We start from the raw sequence: 26,140 nt of genomic DNA, 5'->3' as shown, positions 1-26,140 counted from the left end.
TTACAGAACATACTATTGCAACATCTAAACAAACATAATTCTAAACTGCAGTCTAAAATTTATTCTTGTATACCAGAATAATTGTGGGTCTCGCCCTTCAGCAAAAAAAGCTTCTATTTGACACAGACAGAGACCATTACAGAAAGCCACAACCAGTCAAAATGCAGAAAACAACTGACTATGAGGTGCACAGGCCCAACTGATATATCCACACCCACACCTAAAGCTCACTGAAGAGGGAGCAGAAAGAATCTAAGAGCCAGAGAACCATAAAGCCTACTGAAAGACTGTGTCTTCCAGATATGACAGGGAGGCCTCACTCATGAAACCTCAACAACATGGACACTTGAACAAGATGTAAACAATGACAGTATCAGTTGATGATGATGTGAGAAATCTCACAAATTCCACCCCAAGATGAAGAGCTACAGACAGTTAATGACTGCTGAGAGAAAGAAAATGAGTCTTCTCCCAGGAGTGAGTCTCCTAATTGGTTATCTGATGTCAAGCGGTCAGGTCTAAAACCACACACATTCAAGCAGCTTAACATGACTCAGCGGGTTTTCATTTGCATATTTACTTGCATATATATAATAATTATTATTAAAGATGAAGAAACCACAAATCTGAGAGGAAGGGGGAGGTATGAGAGGACCTAGAGGGAGAGGGGAATGGTGAAATTTATATTTTAATTAAATTTAAAAAAACAAATTAAAATGTTACCCTTTCATGATGAGCAAAATTATTAAATTCTTCTTTAAAAAGTGATATACTTTCCATGGAGAGTCTTCTCTATAAAAGCACCAGAGTAATTCTAAGCACACCACAGAGGTACTTACATATCACATTTATTGCTACACTATTCACAAGATAATGGAACCAGCATAGACATCTATCCACAGGTGTATAGACATAGAACAGATACAGGTAAACATGAAATTTTATTTGGCTATAAAGAAAAATGAAATTCTGACATTTACATGAAAATGGATGGAAGTGGATATTATTATGACAAACAAAATGAGCCAGGGACAGAAAAAAAATATTGCATGTTTTCTCTCACATTTGGAATGTAGATTTAAATACATTTGGGGTGTGTGTGTGTGTGTGTGTGTGTGTGTGTGTGTGTGTGTGTGTGTGTGTGTGTTATGAAAATACAAAGGGGACTATGTGAGATAAAAGGTACAAAGATGGATAAGAACGGGGACTAGAACTTCTGTGTCATGAAAGCAGAAGATGGGAACTCTGCAAGGATAAAGAGGAAGCAAGAGGAGGACACAAAGGGACAGTGGAGACAGTGAAATAGAATGATTTGTTGGTTTGTCGCAATAAAACCCATCTCTTTGTTTGTTAGCAAAAAAAAAAAAAGGCAAAGAGAGTGTGGCTACAAGAGTCAATGCTACAGTGAATGCTTAGTGGCGACTACCATCAGAAGGTAGCCTTAGGGGACTCATGTTAGGGACTCAGGCCTTATAGGCCCAAAATAACTTTCTATATGGAGGCCAGGAGAACCCTCATTAATCCCAATGCTCTGTGACAGCTTGTGTGAAAGGTCACAGCCAGGGGTCCAAACCCAGTGAAAAACTATGCTAAAACTGATCTAAGCTAAAATTGATCTTGTCATGTCTGATTGTATGAGGTAAGAAAACATGATCCCAAAACATGGTACTTTAACACTTAGAAACTGTTTTACCTTTATTTTGTATCTTTTTCTTTTATTTTGGGTCATTTGTCTGCTCCATTTTACACACAAGCATTTTAATCACTCAGGATGTCCACTAAGGAACTTATGACACCTAACTCCTCTCATGCCTTTTCAAGGCTGAAAGTACAATTCTAAGCTAGTGGACCCATCTTACTGTTGTCTTATACAGTATCCTGTCTCAGACCCAGACGGGTCTCCAAAGGACTCTGGTCATTGTCCTAACCCTCCAGCTACCTTCCATTCCAGGAATTCGAGGACTGATTAATAAGCATCTTTTTGAGAGATGCTTACTAAAACTACCTGCTAAAAAGGGAAGGAAGTCTGGGGTCAGTTCAGAGTTTATTGACAGACAAAACTAGTACACTACCCTTAGGATACAGAATGAAGCTGCCATGCCGCTGCTAATCCATCTGCTGCTGCCTCCTCATTCCCAAGGGACATGGGGACCAAACCGCCAGCCAAGCTTTTAAGTGGCTCATTGCCAGCTCTGCAAAGCCAGAGAGAGAGAGGGATGGGGGGGGAGGAACCTCCTTCCCCCCCACTCCCTGCCATCTTCCACTCCCCGCCATCTTCTTATTAGGTCATTGGGCCAAGCCGTTCCCTACAATTGGTTAATGGGCCAGCATCATAATTTTGGCAACATTTCCCCCTCTTGTCTAAGAAAGATGGTTCTAATCCTAACATAATAAAAACTATATACAATAAGAACTATTAAAACATATTGTCCAGAAGATGGAAAAGGTAATAATCTTAACAAAAATGAAACTACATAAAACAAGAGCAATTATCAAGAAATGCATCCTAGACTTCCAGACAATAGATAATTGGCAATTTTTATAGAGATTACTCTAATAGTTGTCCTTTCCTGAAGAATCTAAATTTTGTACCTAATATATCCTTACAAAAGATTCAGGAAGATTATAACTATAACTATCTTGTCTTCAACCCCATCTATAAAGCTCTCATATTATCAGTCACTTTTTTGTTCTCTTCATTTATAAGAATTTCTAAAGTCTTTATTTTATCAATCAAAGATGTCTTATCCTCCTTGGTGACTATCTGTAAGGCTTGCATATTATGTTCCAAGGCCTTACCTTTTCAATCAACTTCTCCTTTTGGGCACTGTTATCAAACCATTTTTTTAAGAATAAGATATGAATTACTAGGCTAATAACAATTATGACCGAAATTGTATTGATCCCAGCTAAACTGTTTATGTCTTGAGTAAATTTGTCTAGTGTCTCATCCATGGTAACAGTGAGCAGGGACCTAATTCCCTGCATTGTGATATTTACCACCCTTGACCTGCAAAGGTTTACAGTTTGTCTTTTCCCTGTATTCTTTTAGCCTCCATTTATTTATTTGTTTGTTTGTTTGTTTGTTTGTTTATCTTCTAAAAGTTGTCACGTCACTTACCTCAGGTTAGATCCTTGGATAATTGTCGTAGATGGAGTAATGATGTTTGATCATCAGGTGGGGCTGATGCTCCGATGGCTGGGTCCAGCAATGGACGGACAGTGTTCATGTGTAGTAACATGTTTGACCAGCAGGTGGAGCAGTTGCGGTGCTAAGGTAACTCAGACTGACCAGAGTGAGTGAATGTTCAAAGCAGCTTGACCAGACTCTGCCCCAGTGATTGTGGGGGGCAGAACCCATATGGGGGAGGAGGGGCAGTTGTTGGCTTTATGTGGCGGTGCAGGTGCAATGTTATTCATTAAGTTGTGCTGTTACTGTACACGAAAAGCCATGAGGCATGACAAAACCCAACTACCAGAGTTTTATTAGGAGAAGGGAGGGACAGAAGAGAATGTGATCAGACCTGTGGAAGACATGTGCAGAGTGGGGGAGAAAGGAAGGGGGAAGAGTCTGTGACATGCTTTTTTTGTTTGTTTTGTTTGTTTTTTGTTTTTTGTTTCTTTCAAGACAAGGTTTCTCTGTGTAGTTTTGGTGCCTGTTCTGGATCTCACTCTGTAGACCAGACTGGCCTCAAACTCACAGAGATCCGCCTGGCTCTGCCTCCCGAGTGCTGGGATTAAAGGCATGCAGTTTTTATGCATTCCCCTGCACATGCCCATATGGGCTTATGGAGCTACGCCACACATGCGCATAGATTGTGTGATCACGCTGCACACAAATTACACGATCACATGTTACGTAGGATGTAATGCCCTAGAATGCCTGAACATCTGAACAGCACAGGTGTGGTCATGTAGCTGGGGGTGTGGCCAGGAATTCCAACAGCTGTGGCACACTAAAACATGCTCAAGGACCAGAACTTGGTTCAATGTCTGTGTGAGTTGAGCAGAACCAATTCAGGAGGACACCCAGTGGCAGCAAGCACCAAGACCACAGAGCAGGCAAGTGAGGAGAGCTCTGGGCTGCATGGAATGTACAGGGAGCTCTGGGGACTGGAACAGGGTGGGAGTTGGTCAGGGGAGGTGTTGGGAAGTGCCACAGCCACAGGGCAGGTGGATACAGGGGCTGCAGAACTCCCCACTCTGGGCACCAGATAAAGAGGGAAGGAAGTCTGGGGTCAATTCATCTGGGGTCAATTCAGAGTTTATTGACACACAAAATTAGAGAATGAATCTGCCACTCTGCTGCTGATCCATCTGCTGCTGCCTCTTTATTCCCAAGGGAGTTGGGGAACAAATGGCCAGCCACACTTCTCAGTAGCTCACTGCCAGCTCCAACAGCCCAAGAGAGAGCAAGTGCCTCCTCCTCTCAGCTTCTTATGGGGTCATGTCTCTCCAGAGAAGACCATGTCCATTGGGCCAAGCCACTCCTTACACTTGGCTAACAGACTGGTGTCATAATTCCAGCAACAACCTGCTGCTAACAATGAGTTAATGACAAATTATGGCTATGGTTAGCCTCAAAATCAGACCAGTTCTCAAATGAAGGCAACTCAGGCAGTATCCTGGAGGATGATTAGAATGATCATCTCACGGCAGCAGACTGCTCCCCTCTAGCAGTGACAGAATCATTCAGCACCAGAAATGAGATAATGGTCAGCCAGATCATACTCTGACCAACACTGGGAACCATGCATAGCTCTACCCATCTCCTCTAAACTGGAAGCTCATGGCAGCATCCTGAAGACAGGATCGGGGGTCACTGAATCTCTTATCTTTTCTCTACAATGTTGTCATGATTAAAATTCTCCTAGTCTGTAGAAACAAACCACCAAAACAAAAGGAGGAACTTCCCATCATCCTGACACAAGCCTGAGTCAAAGGTTAAGACCTAGAAAGGTCATTCTGAAATTTTCCCTTCTTTTCTAAAGATCCTCACTGACAGAGAACCTTCCATATAGTCAGAATGAAGAAATGTCCCACAGGGAGTCCAAGAAGAATTTGAACAGCTGTCCTTACCAAGTCCCCACAACTCACCAACTGTGCCACTGAACAAGCACCCTTACCAAGTCCCTGCAACTCACCAACTGTGCCACTGAACAAGCCTCCTTACCAAGTCCCCACATCTCACTAGCTTTACCACTGAACAAGCAGCCTTACCAAGTCTCCACAACTCACCAGCTTTACTGCTGTGGTAAGGACAAGCCTTTAGCAGCTAAGGAACTGGGGGAGAGCCACAGAGTCAGTGAATTAATCACTCAATTTGACTTTTCTATCTGAGGAAGTAAAAATTCTCTGGGGCCAGTAAGTGGGGCAAAACTTAACTCTCTGGGGCTGGAAAAAATGGGAAACACAAACATATATACATTTACAGTCTTTCTATCATCTATCTATCTACCTATCTATCTATCTATCTATCTATCTATCTATCTATCTATATATATATATATATCCAGATGCATCCCTTCTATGTCTTCTTAACTTTTCCCTTACATCTTATATACCCAAGCAAAACCTTTCATACAGTATAAAAATTACAATGTGGTTACATTTTAATTTTTTAAGTGAATGACTACAATGAATAAAAGTAAAGAAATTATGTTTTCCATATCCCTTACATGATTAAACATTTTACATATAACAGGGGAAAAACAAATTATCCTCAAGAACATACATACATTCATGTCCAAGCAACTGGTTATAGATTAACAGAGTGTCAGCAAGCAAGGTATTTTTCTGCACCAGTTCTTTTATTGGCAGGCTGCATTTTGTGGTTACAAAGAAAAGATCTATTACTTTATTATTTATCTCAAAAGGTAATCTTATAAAATCTTAAAAGAATCACAAATCTTAACTTTTATATGTGAAAAACAGTCACCTTACTTTAAATCCTCAGAATTCATATCCACTCATCAACAGTTTTTTATATCATGAATGTGAGGGCAGAAATGGGTACAAGGAATTAATCATCACCTTTTATCACCAACCTATCCTAGCAAGAAAGGCACATCAGCTAATAATAATTTAGCTTTTTTGTTCTTGTTTTGTTACCTCAACAAGTCCCTCACTCAACTATGTGTCTCTCTAGACTTTATATTGTTCCCCAAGATTTTCTACCTCAAAGCCATTAACAAAAACATCTTAACCTAACCTTAAGTCATTATTTAAAGCTTTGTTTCAGCTATGATGCACACTAAAACCCGTGAACTCATCTCCCAACATTAAGATTAATAGAATTTTGAGCTAACTTATCTTCTGGTACTCAATTGTTTTTCTTAATCATTAGCCTAAGCCACCATCTATACAGCTCCTCAAGAAAAACTCATAAGTCCTAGCTGTGTGACACTTCCTTGTTCTTATTTTCTATGCTCTGCAGCCCCTGTTTTATCAGGGGTGGGGGCAACACCATATCCTGCCTTTACCTATATTAATTTTCCCACTACTCTAACCTCTATCACAATCCCATACTATATTTTTTAAAAACCCTCAATCATCAAAATTCTATTTAGACTAACACTATTATTGTATAAAATCATTGCTTCAGTTAAACAGTAGAGCCTAGGAGGAAATCATCTTCATAATAATTCATAGGCAAAACTGTCTACTAGAACAGGATATTTCCATGAGATAATCATACTACATTAAAGGTAGTGGGGATTTCCCCCACACCCATTCACACCATGCCAGATACCAGAGAAAAATGGCAGCAGCAAACATGTAAAGACACAACAGTAACAAGAGACATTCTGGAGCCAAAGCCCTTGGGGCCTTGCCTATCCAAGATTCACCCATCAGAGCTTTGCTTCCTTGTGAGCCAAACTCCCAAAGCTCAATTGCTACCTGCTGCTCCTCTATCATGGCCACCAGCATCTTTACCACTGAACAATTGGCCTTACCAAGTCCCCACCATTCACCAGCTTTACCATTGAATAACTGTCCTTACCAAATCCCCATACCCACCAGTTTTACCAATGAACAATGGTACAATGAACAGCTTTACTATGTCTCTACTACCCACCACTAGATCACACTCTTTTGTTCTTTGTTCATACCTCTACACACCTCTCCCAGACTTCTTTGGGTCTTTGGTCTTTGTCTATATGTCTATTTTTTTTTCTGTAACTTGAAGTAAATCTGTGTTTTTTTCTCTTATTAATCTACTTTTTCTTGAGAATATAAACTATGACATTTCAATAGATGAAGAAAGATATTGCAAATAAAATCATTAAACTTAGGATAGAAACTTCCTCATGGCAATTATTACAAGTACATAAAAAATGAAGGTCATTTACATGTGTCAGTTTGGGGTGCAAATCTGAGGTAGTGATTGCTGCTTGCTGCTGCTAACGATGATAATGACAATGGTGGTGACTACTTGATGGATAGCTTGCTATGTGTGTGAGGTGGAAATCTCTGGAAATAAGGGAGCCCACTATGTCCTGGCCAGGTGGTAGACACTGGAACTGTGTTATCCTCCCTTTGCTTTCCTCATGGATCTAGTGACAGTATCAGGACACCACTGGCGACAAGTGATACACTTTCTTATTTATGATCACTGAACACTCCATGTCCCTTTGTTTGCCATCCAGAGTAGATACAGATTGCTAATGTTAACCAATCCCTACGTTGGAGCCATACTTATTTGTACCCCAGAAACTCTGCCTGCTGGTTTCCAGCGTGCATACCACAGTACGTTTTTTTCAAGGTTTACACACCTTGTGCATGTTAGTGACATAAAGAGAAACCAACTCCCTGATATGCCTCCCATAGAATGGTTGAGCATTTGATGACATCATACTTAAATAGTCCAAGCCTTCATTGTAATGTTACCTATTTTTACCCCAATTAGCCTGTTTATCTGTTTTTTTTGTTTTTGTTTTTGTTTTGTTTTGTTTTGTTTTTGGTTTGTTTTTTTTTTTTTTTGGTTTTCAAGACAGGGTTTCTCTGTGTAACTTTGCGCCTTTCCTGGAACTCACTTGGTAGCCCAGGCTGGCCTCAAACTCACAGAGATCCACCTGGCTCTGCCTCCCGAGTGCTGGGATTAAAGGCGTGCACCACCACTGCCCGGCGCCTGTTTATCTGTTTAAAGGCCATGAGCAAGATACTTCCTCTCTTTAACTCAGAATCTTCTTCTATGAAATGATAGTGTGAGTGATTTCATTGTGCATTTGTTAGCTAGTCAGAACTATCAATTAAGTGTGAATGTGAGCACAAATCTTTTCTGTTGCTGGTATTACATATAAATATCTCAGCTTGCAGCAAAGACAAGAACGTGGAGAACCAGGAGAGTTCTGAGCCTTCCCTCTCACTATCCCTCTGAGCCCATTCATGATCCCCATTAGCCAGTGCCAGACTAGAAAGAAGAAAGAAGAGCTTCTGAGTAGAGAGCTATTCCTGGTCATCAACGTGACTACATCTGAAATCAACTAAAAACCCAAAATGGAGGGCACGCCTATGAGGAATTTTTGCTTAATTTGAAGTAGGAAGATCTACTTCTAATCCAGATTCTTGCGGTAGGAAGACATACCTTTAATCCAGATCTTTTGAGCTGAGAAAGCCCACCTCTAATCTGGACCACACCTTCTACTAGAAGCCTATATAAGGACATGTAAAAATGAAGCTTTCATTTTTGCTTCTTGCTTTGGCCTTGCTAACAAGTCCATTCTGTCGTTGGTATTCGAGTCTGTTTCTTCAGGATTCCAGCATATATTGTATACTGAAGACCAGCTGAGACATCCAGTCTCAAGGACTGAAGAACTACTGGTATTCTTGGACTTTTCCATTCATAACCAGCCATTATTAGGATTAGCTAGACCACAGCCTATAAGCCATTCTAATAATTCCTTTCTATATATAGAGAGGTTCATTCCATAAGTTCTATTACTCATTTAAACTAAGTTGTCTCAAATAAGAATACAGATAAGAAATTTAATTTCCATTAGATGTGGAAACTAAATTTGTGCTGGGAGTGGTAGTGTATGCCTCTAAAACCGGCACTCAAGAGGCAGAGACATGCAGATTTCTTTATGATTGAGGCCAGCCTGGTGAATGTAGCAAGTTCCAGTCTAGCCAGGGCTACATAATGAGGCTCTATCTCAATTTTTTTTAAAAAAAAATCATATATACCCCTCAGCCAAAGAAAATTATTCACTTATATTCTCTTCAATTGCTTTTTAAGGCTCAAGATTGCTAAAGTCTGACTTTCACTTAGAATTTAAAAGTACTTGCTCACAATGTATGGGGTTCCTAGGGGTGGGGTTCCCAGGCACCAAGTAAAAAAAGGAGGCAGTAAGCTGGGACTTTTTAGAGGCTGGGTTGGGAGTAGTAGGCTTGCAGACCAATACCAGCAGCAAGATTAGAGAACTAATAAGAAATGTAGGCATTCATCTAGGTGTGGTGACTGCACATGCCTGGAAGCCTGGAACTCAGGAGGATGAGGCAAGAGGACAGGGTCATGAGCTCAAGGCTAGCCTGAATGGGAAGGGTAGGAAAGTGGAGGGAAGGGCAGGTGTAGAGTAAGGTGGGAAAAAATGGAGATCTCATCTCCTAACCAGAGTCTTTGGCATCACAATCTACTTTGAACACAAACACAATTCCCAGTGTTCTGTATGTGCACAATATTTCAAAATCACTGTGGAGTCAGTTTTTTCTAAGTACATCAGACACATAGCTACTCTCCCCACTCATTGAAACACCAGACAAAGAGAACATGTCACATACAATATCCAATATTCAAGGTATTTGTAGCTAAAACATAAAATCGATGCACTCAGAAAGTGCTGACCTCATGGCTATTACATAAAAAATACCCTAAACACTCGTTGGGAGAAATAAGAGAGGTGCTTACTGTTCCATTACAGTGCCCATCCTTAATCCTCAGATACATCCGTGCATTTTTCACACTTTCAAACATGCAAATACCAGAGCTGACTCTGTGCACTCTCCAGTGTGATTGTTCTGACTGGTTCCCTGCTCCAGTGCAGGTCCCACTGGACTGTAGACACAGGGCCTGACACAAGCTTGTAGCTAGTATAACCACGGCGCTGTTGAGGAATACGCCCTGCAGAGAAACAAGCAGAAAAGCAGTAAGTAAAAGGATATAACTCTGCTAGGAGGGGAAGGCTACAGAGAGGGTGTAGTGACCAGGAACTTACCAGCAGCTGGCAAATGAAAATGAACAAAACAAATAAATAACTTTGCTGCAGTAACAACAAATCAGAACTTGTAGGTAGATATATCTATGGTTAGTTATTGAGAGAGTAAGTTTCAGATGCTATAGACAGTCTGCAAAGTAAGATACAAACATAAGTGTTTCTCTTATGAAATTTTAATAACTATTAGCAAATAATTTTAATATTCATACAAAACAAAATTTAAAAAAACATGCTGCATACCTGAATGATAGAATGCATTGCACAGACATTAAATAGATGAATGTAGGAAAGAGTGAAAAAAGACAGCAAATACAACTAACGTGTACTTAAAGAATCCTTGTAATCTTATCTTAAGAAGAATGTATAAAATGCTCTTGAAATTTAATCAGAAATATATTAACACCACAAAGAATTTTCTAAGACAAACACAAGATCAGCCATGTGGATCTTGGCCTGAGATCTCTAAGCCCTGGAGCATCATGCCTGAGAGGAGAGCTTGACTGTGTATGGAGGCCATGTACCAGCCAGAAAGTTGCAGTGTGAACAGGGGTGGGGATTTGTGTGGCACACCTTGCCGGTCAACCTACTGAGAACTTGGAGACTAAGATCAGCCATGTGGACTCCTTCAGTTGTAGAGTGTGGACACCACTGCTCAGGTGAAGGATCCTGGTCTGCAAAGTTCTTGAAGTACCTCTGCAAGCCATCACTGAGAAATCACCCCTGCCTGACTCCATGGAAAAGTACAAGGGCAAATTCTGTGTTTACTGCTTTTTGGAGGCTCTGCTCTGTATACCCTGCGGATTTTGATCTGTATCTTTCTTCAGTGATAAACTGAAACTGGGAACATGATAGCTTCCATGATTACAGGAGTCCTTCCAGTGAGTTATCAAGCCTGGATAGTGAGCCCAGGGACCCGAACTGCTGTGGGGACAGGTGGCAACAGGTGGTGTATACTGTTCCGACTAACAGCACACCTGCCTTAACTTCCACAGGTGCAAAAATAGATACATTTCCAGAAGAAAAAAGTTGAATATTTTCTTTCAGCCTTAAAATTTTGTATCTTAAGTATTAAACTCAATGTCTAGTTTTCAAAGCTAGGAAAATGATAGAAGATGCAGTGAAGGTATATGTCAAACTATATAGTGTGCTATCATATGCATAGGGAGTAAAGTAGAAAAAGATCATGTGTTTAATTCTTTAAAATACATATATACACAATAAAATCCTTGTTTCAATGTTATTAAACTTAGGATGAGTTAAAATTATTTTCTTTTTAGTAAAGTAATGTGAGGAAGTACTTATATAGAATAATGATAAAATATTTGAAAGGCAGGCTTGGGTTGGAATCATGAGCCACCCTTTACTAATTAAGTTATATTAGCCAAAACTCTCAATATTCCTGGAGGTCTTTTTCTTTATCATTAAAACACTGATGATTTTATTAAAATTAGTCTTCTATATGGCAAAGCTTTCTGTAAAGGAACACAAATAAGCAACCCTATAAATGACAGCTACTATATTAGAATGGTACTTTGTTATATTAGAATAGCTTTAGTTTATATATAGAGAGATATATGGTAATATCAGAATAATTTTAAGTAAATTCATAAATGCATGTTATAAAGAAAGATATAAACATTATGTCAGAATCACGAATATCTAACAATCAAGGAGTACAGATTCTAATGGTTGGGAAAGTTCAATACAAGAATTGCTAAGGTTCATTAGGAATTCACATCCACACTTTAACCTCCAGCTCCCGTTAGGTACACAATGTTACTCCCACCACAATCTCATTGCTGCTAAAAATGTGGCTCCAGTGCTTTTCGAAGTCAGTAAACAGAATGGTAATGCCATCAGTGCCCCCTAGTGGAAAGAGGTCTGATTACTGCAGTCAACTCCAAACCTTCCAATAAGGCAGAAGAAAGCTGGGACTGGATCTATAAACCCTGATGATTTTCATCGAGTTTACCTTAACAAAAACCAAGAATTCTTTTGAAAGCTCTGCATATCCTGCAGATGACTCATCGGCTACTTTTCCATGACGATCAACAACCAGGGTGTGACCAGGACACAGCGCTGATTCAAGAAGTGCACAGCGGTTGGGCTGATAAAGCACCCGCAGCTCGGTGAGGGCTCCTCCACTAGCCTAAAAGAGAATGAGAGAAACCAACCCTGAAATAGCAGGAGAAATAATTAAATCTCCTGACACCAGTGTGTATGCCATATAATCCCCAGACTAGGCATATCAGCTAGGATCTTTGTCACTCACTCTCCCTTCTATTTTCCAGTCTTATTGGCAGTGACTTGTTCCAAGGACATTCTTGGAAGCAAGAACCCATGAAAGACTATTACACACAAATCACCCTGGTGTCAGGATGAATTCGTGAGAGATAATATGCATTTCATCCTCACTTATCCTTCATTTAGTTATTTGAGTCCTTGTAAGACTGCTTGGGACTGAAAAACAAAATTAACAACAATTTTGTCTCATTTCTATATTTTGCTTTTAAACTACATAATGACATTAGGGGAAGATACTCCTATTCCTGGGCATATTTGAAGACCTATTCCATCCCCACTCTGTGCCCAAGGGAGGAAGCAGGGCTCACTGATAACTCCTGAATGGTTGGGCCCAAGACTCTAGGTCTACCAACCTTGAGAAAGTTCATTTAGCCAAGGATGGCAGATTCTTACAGAGCTATTGACTTTTAAGAAACTATTCAAGACTCAATGAAGACATCACAGTGGGCAGAGTGAATCATAAAGTCAGAGGCTTCATACCACTAAGACCTTATGTGGAAAAGATAAACTCTGACAGTAGCTGACAGAATTCCAGCTGATTGTATCCTTGTTAATAAGGGCTTGGGCTTCATTCAGTTTTAGAAACATGGAATGGAATTATTTTGTCGAGTCTTTTAGAAAAATATAATGGAATTATTTTTTAGGTTTTTTTTTCTTTTGTTCGTGTGTGTGTGTGTGTGTGTGTGTGTGTGTGTGTGTGTGTGTGTGTGTTGTGTGTGTGTGTGCATACATGTACTAGGGGATGAGGCTTTATAGACACTACACAGTGAACCACACACCCAGCCTTCTCATCTCTACTTTTATCTGAGTAGAGTCCATATTCACCACGTTCATATTTACTAAGCATTCACTAAGGCCTTTTTCATGGGCTATGAAGCACAATGCAGGGTATATTTCTAAGTCAGAAGCGAAAAAGAAAAGACTTCATAAAGAAGGATAGATTGGTTAATCACTTAGCCTGAATTGTAGGCCTACAAATGACATTAGAAGTTTATTTAACAATATTTTCCTTAAGTTAAATGTAGGTTTAAATCACTACATCCATGATGTGAGGCAGATGATTGCCTGTTTCTACTTACTACACTGCAACTCTGGTAACCTCAGTCCTATATTTCATGTCTACTTCTGTTAAATAGTGTAATATGAATTCTCTCAACAGATTCAACATCATAACTCATATTAGCACTTAACACACTGCTTACCAATTATTTTATGTGGGGTCATTTTTAAAAGAAATGCCATGCTTGCCCTCTACAGATAGTACATATTTTTAAAGACATTTTTCAAACCTAGACTAAACAACACAAAACAGAGTTGGGCAAAATTGTTTGTTTTGTTCCCTAACAGTATGATCATTAAACCATTCAAAAGTCAGGTAATCTCCTGAAAGCACACAGAAAATTTTAATGTTATCAGTCTATCTCAATTGCCAAAACTTAAGGCTATTTATGCCTCAAATTTTCAAAACTTCACAAAAACAAAAATAGTAATTTAAGTTCCCTGACCCAAATATAGAAAGTTAAAAATAACAAGGCATTTAAAGGGGTGATTTGATAATCTTGTGAAATTAACTTACATAAAATATATCACATACAATGCATAATGAAGAGAAAATTTACTCCTGGCCCTCATGGTGGAGTGCACCTGTAATCCCCACACTCAGGAGGCAAGGCTGGGTTACTAAGTTTGGTCCGTATCTCAAAAAGTCACTACTCCTCACCATTCCAGTGGCACTGCCATTGTCCAGGGCTAGGGAGAGATGCCTCATCTCATGGCTTTGGAAAATACATAAATTCCCTTTGTTGAAAATCACATCGAAGAGACCTAGAAAATATTCTTAATTATTTAACAAGTAGTACATTCTTTAAAAGCTCCTTTCCCTTCAATTATAAGCTGAAATCTTATAAGAGAATATTTTAAATATTTCAGTTAAAAGTTTGTAACTAGTAAAAAAGTAAAATATCTCCCATAATGTATATGAAAATTCATAATATATGATATGTGCTTTAGTTTGCTGAGATAAAATGTATTTCAATAAAATAATTTTTAAAACAAATGGTTTCTTGAGCCATGATTCATTTCATTTTCTAATAAGTGTGTGAAACTTATTTCTGGGTCTTTATGTATATGTGTGTGTGTATGTGTGTGTTATACTGCTGTGGGATGGTCTGTATGTCAAATGTGTTGCTGATTGGTCAATAAATAAATCACTGATTGGCCATTGGCTAGGCAGGAAGTATAGGCGGGACAAGGAGGAGAATAGAGCTGGGAAGTGGAAGGCTGAGGAGGAGACACTGCCAGTCGCCATCAGGACAAGGAAGATGTAAAGTACCGGTAAGCCACAAGCCACGTGGCAAGGTATAGATTAATAGAAATGGATTAATTTAAGCTGTAAGAACAGTTAGCAAGAAGCCTGCCACGGCCATACAGTTTGTAACCAATATAAGTCTCTGTGTTTACTTGATTGGGTTTGAGCGGCTTGGGACTGGCGGGTGAGAGAGATTTGCCCTGACTGTGGGCCAGGCAGAAAAACTCTAGCAACATTATACCTTACATAGGTACACAGATAATATAAAGTACATAGATTAAGGCACATAATATTAAGGAATTATTTCATTGTAACAAAATTTGATTTCCTAAATTGAACCTGTCTTTCCTATCTATCCTACTGACATATCCTACTTTGCATTAATTAAAACATTGAAGCTTGTCAAAGCATATCAAGTGAGGGAGGACTGTAGTAACTATTCAATGATGTAAGTTCCTAAAAACTCAATTTTTAACAAGAAGCCATCCAGCTTATTATATATACAGATTCACATAGCATCAAGCAATGCAATTTGTAAATTATATATTTAAATTTTTATTATAATTAACTACATGGGAAATACTTTCAGTTAAGAGCCAGGACTGATAAAGACGATAACTATAGACCTCTACATTATAAAATTTTCATTATGTATTTACAATTTAAATTCATTTAAAGTCATAGTTTTATAAGTGAAATGTTCAGCAGAGCATTCAAAATAGAAAGGCATTTGTTTAATTTAATCTGTAACTGATAGTTTGTCTACCCAATAAAGTACATCTTAATGGTTAATAATTACACACATTTATGAAGTTAAGCCGTACTAGTGAGTAATTACAGATAATCCTAGAGATTGGGATGTCATGAGAATGAGGAAAGAACTAGGAGGCAGGAATCCTGACATAGGGCTGACGTGCTGTTAAGTTGAGCAACCTTGAACAAATCACTTTGTGTCTCAATTTTCTCATTAATAAACTCAGGATAGTGATCTGCAAAGGAATATTGTTCAGACAGTCTACTATTTGAGGGAACTAATGAGGTGATGATGGAACGATCTCAGACTAAGGAATCTTTCCTACAACTGTGCTAACAAATTTTCATTTTAATTCAATTTCCCATTTGACTTAATGATTTCATAAATTCCAAAATCTATATGCATAAAGGTATGTTATATTTTATTTTTAAAACATCATAATTATTTTATTCTGCATTTAAAATAAGATTTTTTTCAATTTTATGTGCACCATGTACTTTCTTGATGCCTATAAAAAGGAGGACATCAGATTCTCCACAACTAAAAGTCTTCTTATAACATTTAGATAGAAAGTTATTTTTCTAATTACTTAGTTATCAATCAGAGCTCTTTGTATATTTTTTATGCCAGCTTTTTATCAGATGCATTAGTTTTTAAACACATCTCCCGTTATTTAGGCTCTGTCTTTATCTGTTATTTCTTTGCTATGCACAACTTTATAGTTGGATATAACACCATTTGTCTGTTTGGGGATTTGTTGCCTTTGCTTTTGAAAAGGTCATACCCAGTGAAATCATTGTCCAGACCAATCTCATATAGCTTTTCAAGTACATGTTGATTAATTTTGTGCTTTTGTAAAGTTTTTTATTGAGTTATAATTTTATATCTTTATTGTCAGAAAATACTCTTGGTATGATTTTTATCTCCTTAAGTTTGTCAAGAAATTATTTGTGGCCAAATATATTAGCTTCCCTGAAGTATGTGAAGCCAAGAAAAATGTGTATCTCCAACTGTAGGGCACCATATAAATATGTTAGTCCTGTTTGGTGTAGAATGCAGTTTAAATCTGGTGGGGTTTATTAATTTTTTGTCTGGAGAACCAGATCTCTGCTGAGACTGGGGTGTATTAGTGATACATTATAATCACCATCTTCTTCAGAACAATCTGCTTTATCTATTTGGATCCCCTGATGTAAATATATACAATCACACCTCACTTAATGATGGAAATAGTCTGGTAATGTGCCATTAGGTGATGTCATCATTGTACAGAGACTGTATGTTTATATAGGTATAGATTGCATATGTACCAGCTGGGGGTATTACAGGGTCCATAACTGAATGTGAGAATATAATATAAATTATATTGATAAACTGTCAGGTGCCATTTGTGCCTGTTGCAAGTGGTTTCTGGGACCACAGCAGGCCCTCTTCTGTCAGACTCAAGCACATACATGTCATGTCTTCTGAGACTCTGTGTCCTGGAGAAGCCTAGCTGCAAGAGAGAAGGAGAGCCGCAAACAGCAGAAGGGGATTAAAAGCATCATGCCCTTCAGGACAACTAGAAGGAAAACACAACAGAGGTCACTACTTTTGGTCCTGTGGTAAAGAGTGCCTGCAACAGGAACAAGAAGTCAGGATCTCATTGGAGAAGAGAATGCTCTGCATGACCTCTCCTCAGGGTCACCCCAGTCATTTCTGTTGGGTGTTGCAAGAGATTGATTTAATAATGTTTTCCTGTCTATCTTCACTTTTTTCTCTTACTGGGAAACCTCACTGAGAGGAAAACACTGTTCCACTCAGGACTCTTAATTGGAAAACTCCAACAGAGCTTCCAGCCATTTCTGCTGCACATTGTGAGCACCTGATTTGACGATGTTTATCTATCTGTGGCTTGCTATTCGGTCCTTTTCTTGCTTTATTGATCAGGCTACTCCATTCATTCTACTAGATATTGTAAGTGCTTGGTTTTCTAATTGTTTTCTATCTGTCACTTGATGCTTGTTCTTCTACTTTTATTTTTTTTACAAGATCCAGACTCTCTCTGTATTTCCCATCTTTATATGGCTTATTATATTCTTCTAACTCAATTCCTTTCTTAAGGGCTTATTATTTTAAACCATTTCTTAGTCTATGACTGTCTCTATCCTTTCTCTTTTCTCTCCCAAGCCGATATATACCTTAAACACACTGTAACCTGTTTAGAGGTTTTTCCATTTGGATCTGTCTTTATTAAGCATCTGTATTTTTTTAACTTCTTTATTGACTCTTCAGGAGTTTCATATCATACACCCCAATTCTGTTCACCTCCTGGTCCCCCCATACCCTCCCCTCATCCCTGCCATGCCTCCCCACAGAAAGAAACAAATCAAAGTATGCAAGCAAGCAAACAAAAGCAAAAATGAAAAACAAAAACAAAAACAAAACCACTTCAACTTGCAGTAAAGTGGATGGGACAAAAGGGTACACGATGTGGCGGGCTGAAGCCTCCTGTGCCACCAGGATGAGTGAAGAGGTGCTGGAGAAGCAGGAAAGCAGGAGAAGCAGAGATTTTTCCCTTCTTCTACTTTTACTTGCTATGTGTTTAGTAGACTTACTCATTCAAAATCAAAATCCTGGCTGGGATTGGGGATTTAGCTCAGTGGTAGAGTGCTTGCCTAGCAAGCGCAAGGCCCTGGGTTCGGTCCTCAGCTCCAGGGTGGGGGAAAAAAAAGACCAAAAAAAAAATTAGCACAAAAAAATTCAAAATCCTGTCGTAGTTCCTTCTCAAACATTTGGCAACAGTAAAAGGTTTCTGGATACAAAATGATGAAATCATTCAATAAATAAAGCAAATGTATAATGAATCAGAAGTGTTTCTGTCTGTGCCATGTTGCTTCATGTGACTTCTTCACTGCAGTTGCAGTTTGAACACACAACATGCTCACTTTTCATACAAAGGAATTACTTTACCATATCTGTCTGTCTGCTCTCCAACAGCATCAACTGTACCATCTGGATGCAGGCGGACAAACCCTCCAGTAAGCTTGCTGTAGAACTGAAGAGTATTTCCTTTCATGAACTTCCAGCTCTCGGCTGCCCACTAAAATATAAACAAAGCAAAGACCATCTGAGAAGAAACTACTAATCAGTAGTCCTTACCAAAAATGGAATACTGTTTTTGCTTAACACATCAAACAGCTATTTGAAATCATATGTACTAAATCATTTGAAATAAGTCTTACTGTTTCTTTTATCTTAAGTTCTAGCTTCTTCCCTGTAAATATAAAGAAGTTGATTAATTTCCAGAGTATTGTGCTTTCCTTAGTCATCACAAAACATGATTTGCCATATGTATTTATTTGTATTTATGACACTCACTCACAGAGAAGATAGTGTTATCCCGAGCATACACTTCTCTGACAATTTTACCATCATCTTCTCCTTCATCCAGCCATCTATGGAAAGAAAAATATATCAATTATTTTCAAGTTTTTTATTTACCCAATCCATTGGCACTTATGTTCCCAAGTCAGAAATAATGGAAAGTGGGAATGGGGGAAAAATGCATGGGCACCGAGTTAATGGGGAGCGCTGAGTCATGAGGGCCTGAGTAGCACAGATGGAGAGAGAAAAATCCTTCAATGACAGTAAGAGTGTGAGGGAGGAGGAACAAACCCTCTGCTGAAGGGTAGATGCTTTCTTCAATCCACAGGTGAGTCTGTCAGTTGCCGCTAACTGCCAGTGCCATAGATTCTATATCCATTGAACTAATAGCTTTATCCTGTCCTTTGGCTACCAGCTACAGGCCAAGCTCCAGTCAGTTATTTAGACAATGGTACTATTAGTTCCATAAGGAAGGGGGAAGATGAGTGCCCAAAGAAACAGTAAATCTGCCACTGCTGCTAGAGAAAGGAGTTAGCAGTCAGGGCCCATTAGCAATGGGTCAGCGGTTTCATAAAAGCTGCAATTAACACTTATTATACAATTGATTATTTTTGAAGATAATCATCAAAGAGTTCACATTTTCACATCATTAACTCTTACTTTCCTAGTAATATACAAAGGAAAATCATGCTTTAAGCTCTATCAAACTTTTCCAAAGTATTCAATTTCAGTCACACAGAATGATTAGACATAAAACTGATAATATTTTTCCATAAAAGAAGTGGCCCTAAAGATTAATATCCTCAGAATTAATCAAAGGAGCTTCACTTTGCAGTGGATGGTGGTTAATGCAGACTTGTAGCTGGTCAAGTATTGAGAACAAGTAACTGTTGAGTGCTCATCCTTAAACAGAATACCCATGTCACCTCTTCCAAGGATCAAGAAACATCATGGGAGAGTGGATAGAAAGAATGTAAGAGCTGGAAGACAGGGAGGGCTATGAGGTTCTTATAATAGATGACATGGCCATGACACTTGTGAGTAGCTGCAGTTGCATTTGCAGTTGCCTGTACAAGACTGAGTCTGTAGGCATGCAGTTAAAAGGAGGATTCATGAAGTCATGCCCAGGGGAGGCAACGGCAGTCGATATCTGCCAGGAGAGAGTCATTGTCTGTAGCTCCACAGACTCGTGCACATGTGCCTGGTTAAATCTAGTGGGACATAAAGCAAAAACAAAACTAACAAAAAAAGCCCATGAAAATGGGAAATGGAATGGCAACTCATGGGAGGAGAGTGGAGGGTGGTGGGGTGGAAGAAAGATAGTAGGAAGTTGGGGAGATGACTAAGACAATGTATTATATATGAACATAAAACTGTCACAGAATAAATTAATAAAAAGATTGATGTTCATGAATGTTCTATAACAAAACCTCGGGGACCAGGAATAATTGATAAGCTCTCTAGTTCTCACCAATATATGAACTTAGAACTGTCTAATGTGAACTAACTTGCCAATGTAAACACACCTGTGACAGAAGAAGGCAAACTCATTGTTGGTAGTGGGATCTCTGATCACAATATCCTCAAGAAACCAGCCATTGCCTAAGAACAGATTTAAGAAAGTAAAATATATTAACGAATATGTAGAGTATATACAGGATTATTGCATGCTTTGGGTAACAGGTCTCAATTCTAAGTAAATTTTGTGTAACATAAATCTCAACTACTTCTAAAAAGCTATTTGTTACAGAAGGATAATGATAAACATTTAATGCAGTTCAACAAAAGAACAACATTGTTTTAAGAATTTTATGACATATATTTCAATATGATTCTCCAAATAAATGCAGCATAATTATACCCTTGATTTCAAAAATTATATTCACAATCCTAGACCTAACATCTTCAAGAATATATATTTTATGAATTAGTAATACTTTATATTTCCATAAAGTTACCAAGGTTTCCCAAATATTATGTAAGTCTATATAAACAAAGCACACATTTTAAAATATGCTAAAAATAACCAGTTGCTCAGATAGTGTATCTAAGGACTCAGATAAGCAAGGACTGGTACATATAAAGGCAATAATCTCTTTTTAAATGTTTACATTCATATTAACTTGCAAACTAAGGTTGGATGAAACACAATTTCATTTACTGGAAATAATAGGATACTTTAACTACTAACAGTAGTTTTGTCTGCACAAAGATCCATATCAAAATATACCCTTTCCGAATTAAAACTCCTTAAGTTGGTTCACTAAAGCTGAACAGGCACTAAAACTGAACAGCTTCAGAACAAAACAAAGCCAGCATGGCCCCCCTTGTCTGTTTTCTGCCTTGCTCCATGACCCTCATGCTCCACTGCCAGGCAGTGGCGGGCTCCCCACAGTTCCCCAGACCACTGGTTCTCAAGCTTCATTGAGCATTTGAGCCACCAAGGCCAATAAAGATAACGGGCTCTGCTGGCGCATACTCAGTTTCTGGGTCAGGAGGGTGGGGAAGCGACAGCCCACTGGGACAAAACGGTCCAGTCTGTGCAAGAAGGAGGAGGTTCCTGACATGGAATTTTCTGTACTAAAACAAATCCAAACAAAGTAGGATGGTTAGCTACCTACGAACTGAATTTTCAGCTAAGTTCCCAGATCACTTCAAAAATCACTGTCACATGATACGTTTTACAATCATAGGCCATTGCTAACTGTCATTCCCCCAAAAATGTTATTTTAATTTTACTCTGAAGTGCTACTAAAAAAAAATGCTCTTTTTCTTTAAGAAAGCCAAAAGGTTACTAGAATTCTGACAGGTTGTAGAAGCAACTGAGAAACCTAAGTAGTAACTTTTTAAAAAGTAAACTTTAAATTTTGTATTTTATTAAGTTATTTTTAAATTATTTAATAATTTTATTTTATTTAAGTATTTTCATACAGTATAGTTTGATCATGTTTTCCTTTCCCAACTCCTCTAGGTCCATCCCACCCAACTTAATGTTCTTTCTCTTTCTAAAAAACAAAAACAAAAAAGAATAAACAAACAAAAAACAGTAAGACAGAAAAGACGTCAAAACAAAACAAAAAGCCACAAAATGACATGGAGTTCACTTTATGTTGGCCAACTATTCCTAGGCATGGGGCCTGCCCTGGGGTGCAGTTGATATTCCTGCTGACACTCCATTGGAGAAAACTCATTTTCATTTCCCAGCAGGTATCAATCGCAAATAGCTTCCTGGTTAGGGGTGGGACTTTGTGTCTGTTTCCTCTCCTCTGTGCTGGGATTTTTGCCTGACTTGAACTTGTGCAGGTCTTGAGAGTGCTATCACAGTCTCTGTAAGTTCATATGTACATCAACACTGTTGTGTCTGGAAGACACAGTGCCCTTGGAGTGATATACCTCTGGCTCTTCTGCCTCTTCTTTCACACAGATACCTGGCCCTTGAGAGGAAGGGTTTGATGAAGACATCCCATTGAGGACTAAGTGCTCTACAGTCTCTCATTCTCTAGACTCTGTCTAACTATTGGCCTCTGTTTTAAATCCTATTTACTGCAAGAAATTTCTCTGATGAGGGCTGAAAGATGCTAAGTAGTAACTCTTAAAGGAAATGAGGAATTAATCTTACAAATACCAACTTTGCAAACTAAAAAAATAACAATAAGCTATTCACATAAAAATATATTGTCATTTTTTCTCATTTTTGAGAAAACTCAGGACTAGATTAAGAGCTAGAAAGATTAATGACAGTAATAAGAGTTGGAGATTTTAGGGAGTGACTACATCCTAAAGACTCTGCCCTCAGAACTGTGATATCTTATAAAAGGACTCAACAGGGCACATCGGCCTTTTTTGCCCTTTCGTCATGTGAAGTCTAAGAGAGATTTTCACCATATACAAGTGTGTGTGTGTGTGTGTGTGTGTGTGTGTGTGTGTGTGTGTGTGTGTGTTTCCTCAGTGCTAGGGATTGGACCTCCGCTTCTCCAAGTACTAGAAACACTCTGCATTTTCTTGTTGGACTTCCCAGTTACTACAACAGTAAGAAGTAAATCTGTGGTCTTTATAAATTACCAAGTCTGGGCTATTTTGAAACAGACTGTAACAAAGATGTTGAGAACCTAAAACCTATTATTGTGAGCCTCTGCAGGCAATCAGACAATAAAGATAACACTGTGTTACATTATAATTATAGGAAGGATTTTCATTTTGCTTCAAAATTGTAGAAAAAACTGAAAGTATACAAGGAATTGAATTTGATATTTTTTATTAAATTTTAGATTTTATTACATTATAATTAGAAAATGTGGCTTTTGAGGGAAATTTATTGTGGTATTTTTCTTTCAATTTTATAAAGAAAATAAGGGTATTTGACTCATAGTTTTGAAAAATAAAATTTCAACAGAATGGTCCCGTTTTCATTATCCACAGAGATTTCATTTGGGACCTGATAAAATATGAAATGGTTCATGGAGTTTTTAGTGAAAATGCCATTCTGCCACACTTGAAGGTATAATTAAGTACCTGGAAAACCTTCCAGATTCGGAAACATGATAGACTTCTATTGTGTAGGTTTTTTTAATTTCTTCTTGAATCTTCATATATTTGACTGAATGTTGTTTGTTAAATAAATTCTCACTAGTTTTAAAGTCTCATTGGGAATCATAAATGTTAACAGAAATATTAACAGAAATTTTCTTTCCTATACCTTTTAATAATTGTCACCTTGAATTTTACTCTACCATATAAGATTATGAATAAACTTGCTTCATTTTATTTACATATTCATATTATATCATACTCATATAATAATTGGAACTGACATATTTAATGTCTCCTGAGTATAACACGTGATTCAAAGTGGGAATTTTTCAGGCTGAGAATTTCTACCCTTGTTTAGAAAAGTTAACTCTGAAATGAGGCAAAATATGACTATGTGACTCTCCAAATGCTATATCAGGGCACTATCGTAAAAGCTACTTGGAAGTCCTCTTACTCCTGGAAGAGTGAATCATCACTTGAGAGTTAAACCAGCTGACAACTAACAAAATAACAATATGCAAATAATTGACATCTGATTAAACTCCAAATAAATTTTGTCCAAGAGAGAAGACTACTTCAAAGGTATATTTTTACAGTTTATAAGAAACTGATGCTATTTTATTTACTTTATGGATCTTATCTGCTGCTCTTTCTAATCTCACTAATTATATATTTATATTTGGGGGGCTTTTGTAACCTCTTTAAACCAGCTTTGATAACCTGCCAATTCTCCCCTTCATTATTGAAACATACATTCACTTTATATTTGTGCAAGACCTTTGTTCCTAATATGGAAATAATATTGACACATTTTAGTAAATCTCTGTTTGTATGCATTATACTTTTGTTTTTCAGTATGTATCCCTTAATCAAATGGCATTTCTTTATAGTATTGTTGTTTATATAATACAGTAAATAAGTTCATTAGAAATTTTTTAATTATCTCACAGAGTTAATGGGAAAACTGGGAAGACTCATGAACAAGATGGAAGTAGGAAACATAGCCAAGTCCTCACTGCTAAGACATGTTTCTGAACTCATTACTGTTGGACAATGAGGAGTCTTTTATGGTTGTCCCCATCACAGGTATCCTCCACATCATTCACACCCCAGATGCCTCTTTATAAATGATTCTTTCTGGCATCCCAGGCCTATCATGTGGCATCCACTCAGTCAGCTTATACCATTTTGAAGAAAATACATCAATTTTATAGGAGATCTGGGGAATATATTTTCATTTCAATAATATGTAATAGTATCCTCCTTTCCTTCCTTAGTCCCTTCCTTCTCTAAAGAAGGAAGTTTCTAGAAGTTATTCTGACTGTTTACTAGAGTCATGCAGAGTTTCATATGGATGGAGTAGAAGCAGACATCCATTAGAGCTCTGTGAATGAGCCTTACCTGGGCCAAGTCCATCATGGCCTATTACAATCTTGCATAAATTTCCAAGATTTACAGCCTCTAGGAAGAAGGTATCAATCTGCAACCAATAAGAACAAAACTCTAATTAGATGTGGATTATAATTTTGATTCTTACCGAAAATATAAATTCAGATGTGGCAAAATTCAATTGTAAAAGGTATGTTCATTAAGAAAAGATACAAATCTGTCTACAGTAAGAAAATAAAGACAAGTTGTGAGTATGATCTGGCTGTGACACTGATCAACTGATTGACAGCAGGATTAATTCAGCTGATGTGGCTGCGGTTCTAAATCCAGTTGAGTTGACAATTAAGATTAATAATCACATCCCTGGAACAGGATTTGGCGATACACTTAATGCCCCAGCTTCCAGCCACTGTCCACGGGTGAAGCATTTTAACCTCCATTTAAGAGCTGACAGCACAAGCAACTGGGACTAGTATGTAGGCACTTCATACAGCTCTCACCTATGACTCGCTCCACCTAAGCATCTGTCTTTAGAGTTGATGGGATCTGAAGGCCCTTGGTTGCAATAAGGAACATAACAAAAGAATTGAAAGCATACATTCTGAAGAGGAGTACAAGCAATTGTCATAGAATCTCTCCTGGGTGTTATAAAGACAATGAGAGAGAACCTAGAGCTCCCAGGTTCTCTAAGGAGAAAAGGAACTACATTATTTGGAACACACCCAGCTGCTTCTCACAGACTGGCTTCCATCCTGCCTATTAGGGCACTGACAAACTTAGTAAAAACTTAGTGTTCTGGGAAAGATAAAACACACAACAGTTGGACATAAACAACATTTTTAAACTCTCCCCCATGATTCAGGCCCATAATCTCCTACCAGAGAAATTAAGGCAAGAGGATTTCAAATTCAAGGCCAGCTTCCTTGGCTACATCCTAGACAAACTGAGACCCAGTCAGTTAAAAAAAATTGTTTCAGCAAAAAGAGGACAGACATTATATCTAAGTGATACAGCAGTTGCCTGTACACAGTCATAGATTCAACAGTAACATTAAAATATTAAGTAATGAAAAATAAACAAGAGTTTAGACTAACATCTAGTCTGGGGCAGGCAAGTCTACTTCCTGTATTAAGCCAGACTGACAACATGGGGCATGTGGTTCTTATCTAGGGCTTGAACCAATATATAAAATCCAGAGATATAAAGAAGCAAGGTGATGTGCTCTAAACGAAATGACAAAATAAATCATAAATTAGTCCTAATGAAATGGACAGA

General features: G+C 38.1%; 1 protein-coding gene across 1 annotated transcript in view; it reads right to left on the bottom strand.

Moving 5' to 3' along the window:
* Rp1 (RP1 axonemal microtubule associated) overlaps positions 1-26,140 on the bottom strand; it is a 248,267-nt gene that overhangs the window by 102,026 nt on the left and 120,101 nt on the right. Inside the window, exons 7-14 of the mRNA XM_052717680.1 lie at positions 24,878-24,956; positions 20,473-20,548; positions 18,941-19,017; positions 18,805-18,836; positions 18,533-18,662; positions 14,251-14,342; positions 12,187-12,363; positions 9,908-10,120 (exon numbers count right to left, since the gene is read on the bottom strand). Of these exons, the coding sequence (XP_052573640.1) occupies positions 9,908-10,120; positions 12,187-12,363; positions 14,251-14,342; positions 18,533-18,662; positions 18,805-18,836; positions 18,941-19,017; positions 20,473-20,548; positions 24,878-24,956 (876 nt within the window). The remainder of the gene's footprint in view (positions 1-9,907; positions 10,121-12,186; positions 12,364-14,250; positions 14,343-18,532; positions 18,663-18,804; positions 18,837-18,940; positions 19,018-20,472; positions 20,549-24,877; positions 24,957-26,140) is intronic.

The sequence above is a fragment of the Peromyscus californicus genome, unplaced genomic scaffold (genome assembly GCF_007827085.1).
Source record: "Peromyscus californicus insignis strain IS unplaced genomic scaffold, ASM782708v3 Scaffold_5__1_contigs__length_169319896, whole genome shotgun sequence".
NCBI lineage: Eukaryota > Metazoa > Chordata > Mammalia > Rodentia > Cricetidae > Peromyscus > Peromyscus californicus.
This window is presented reverse-complemented; position numbering and strand designations above follow the sequence as displayed.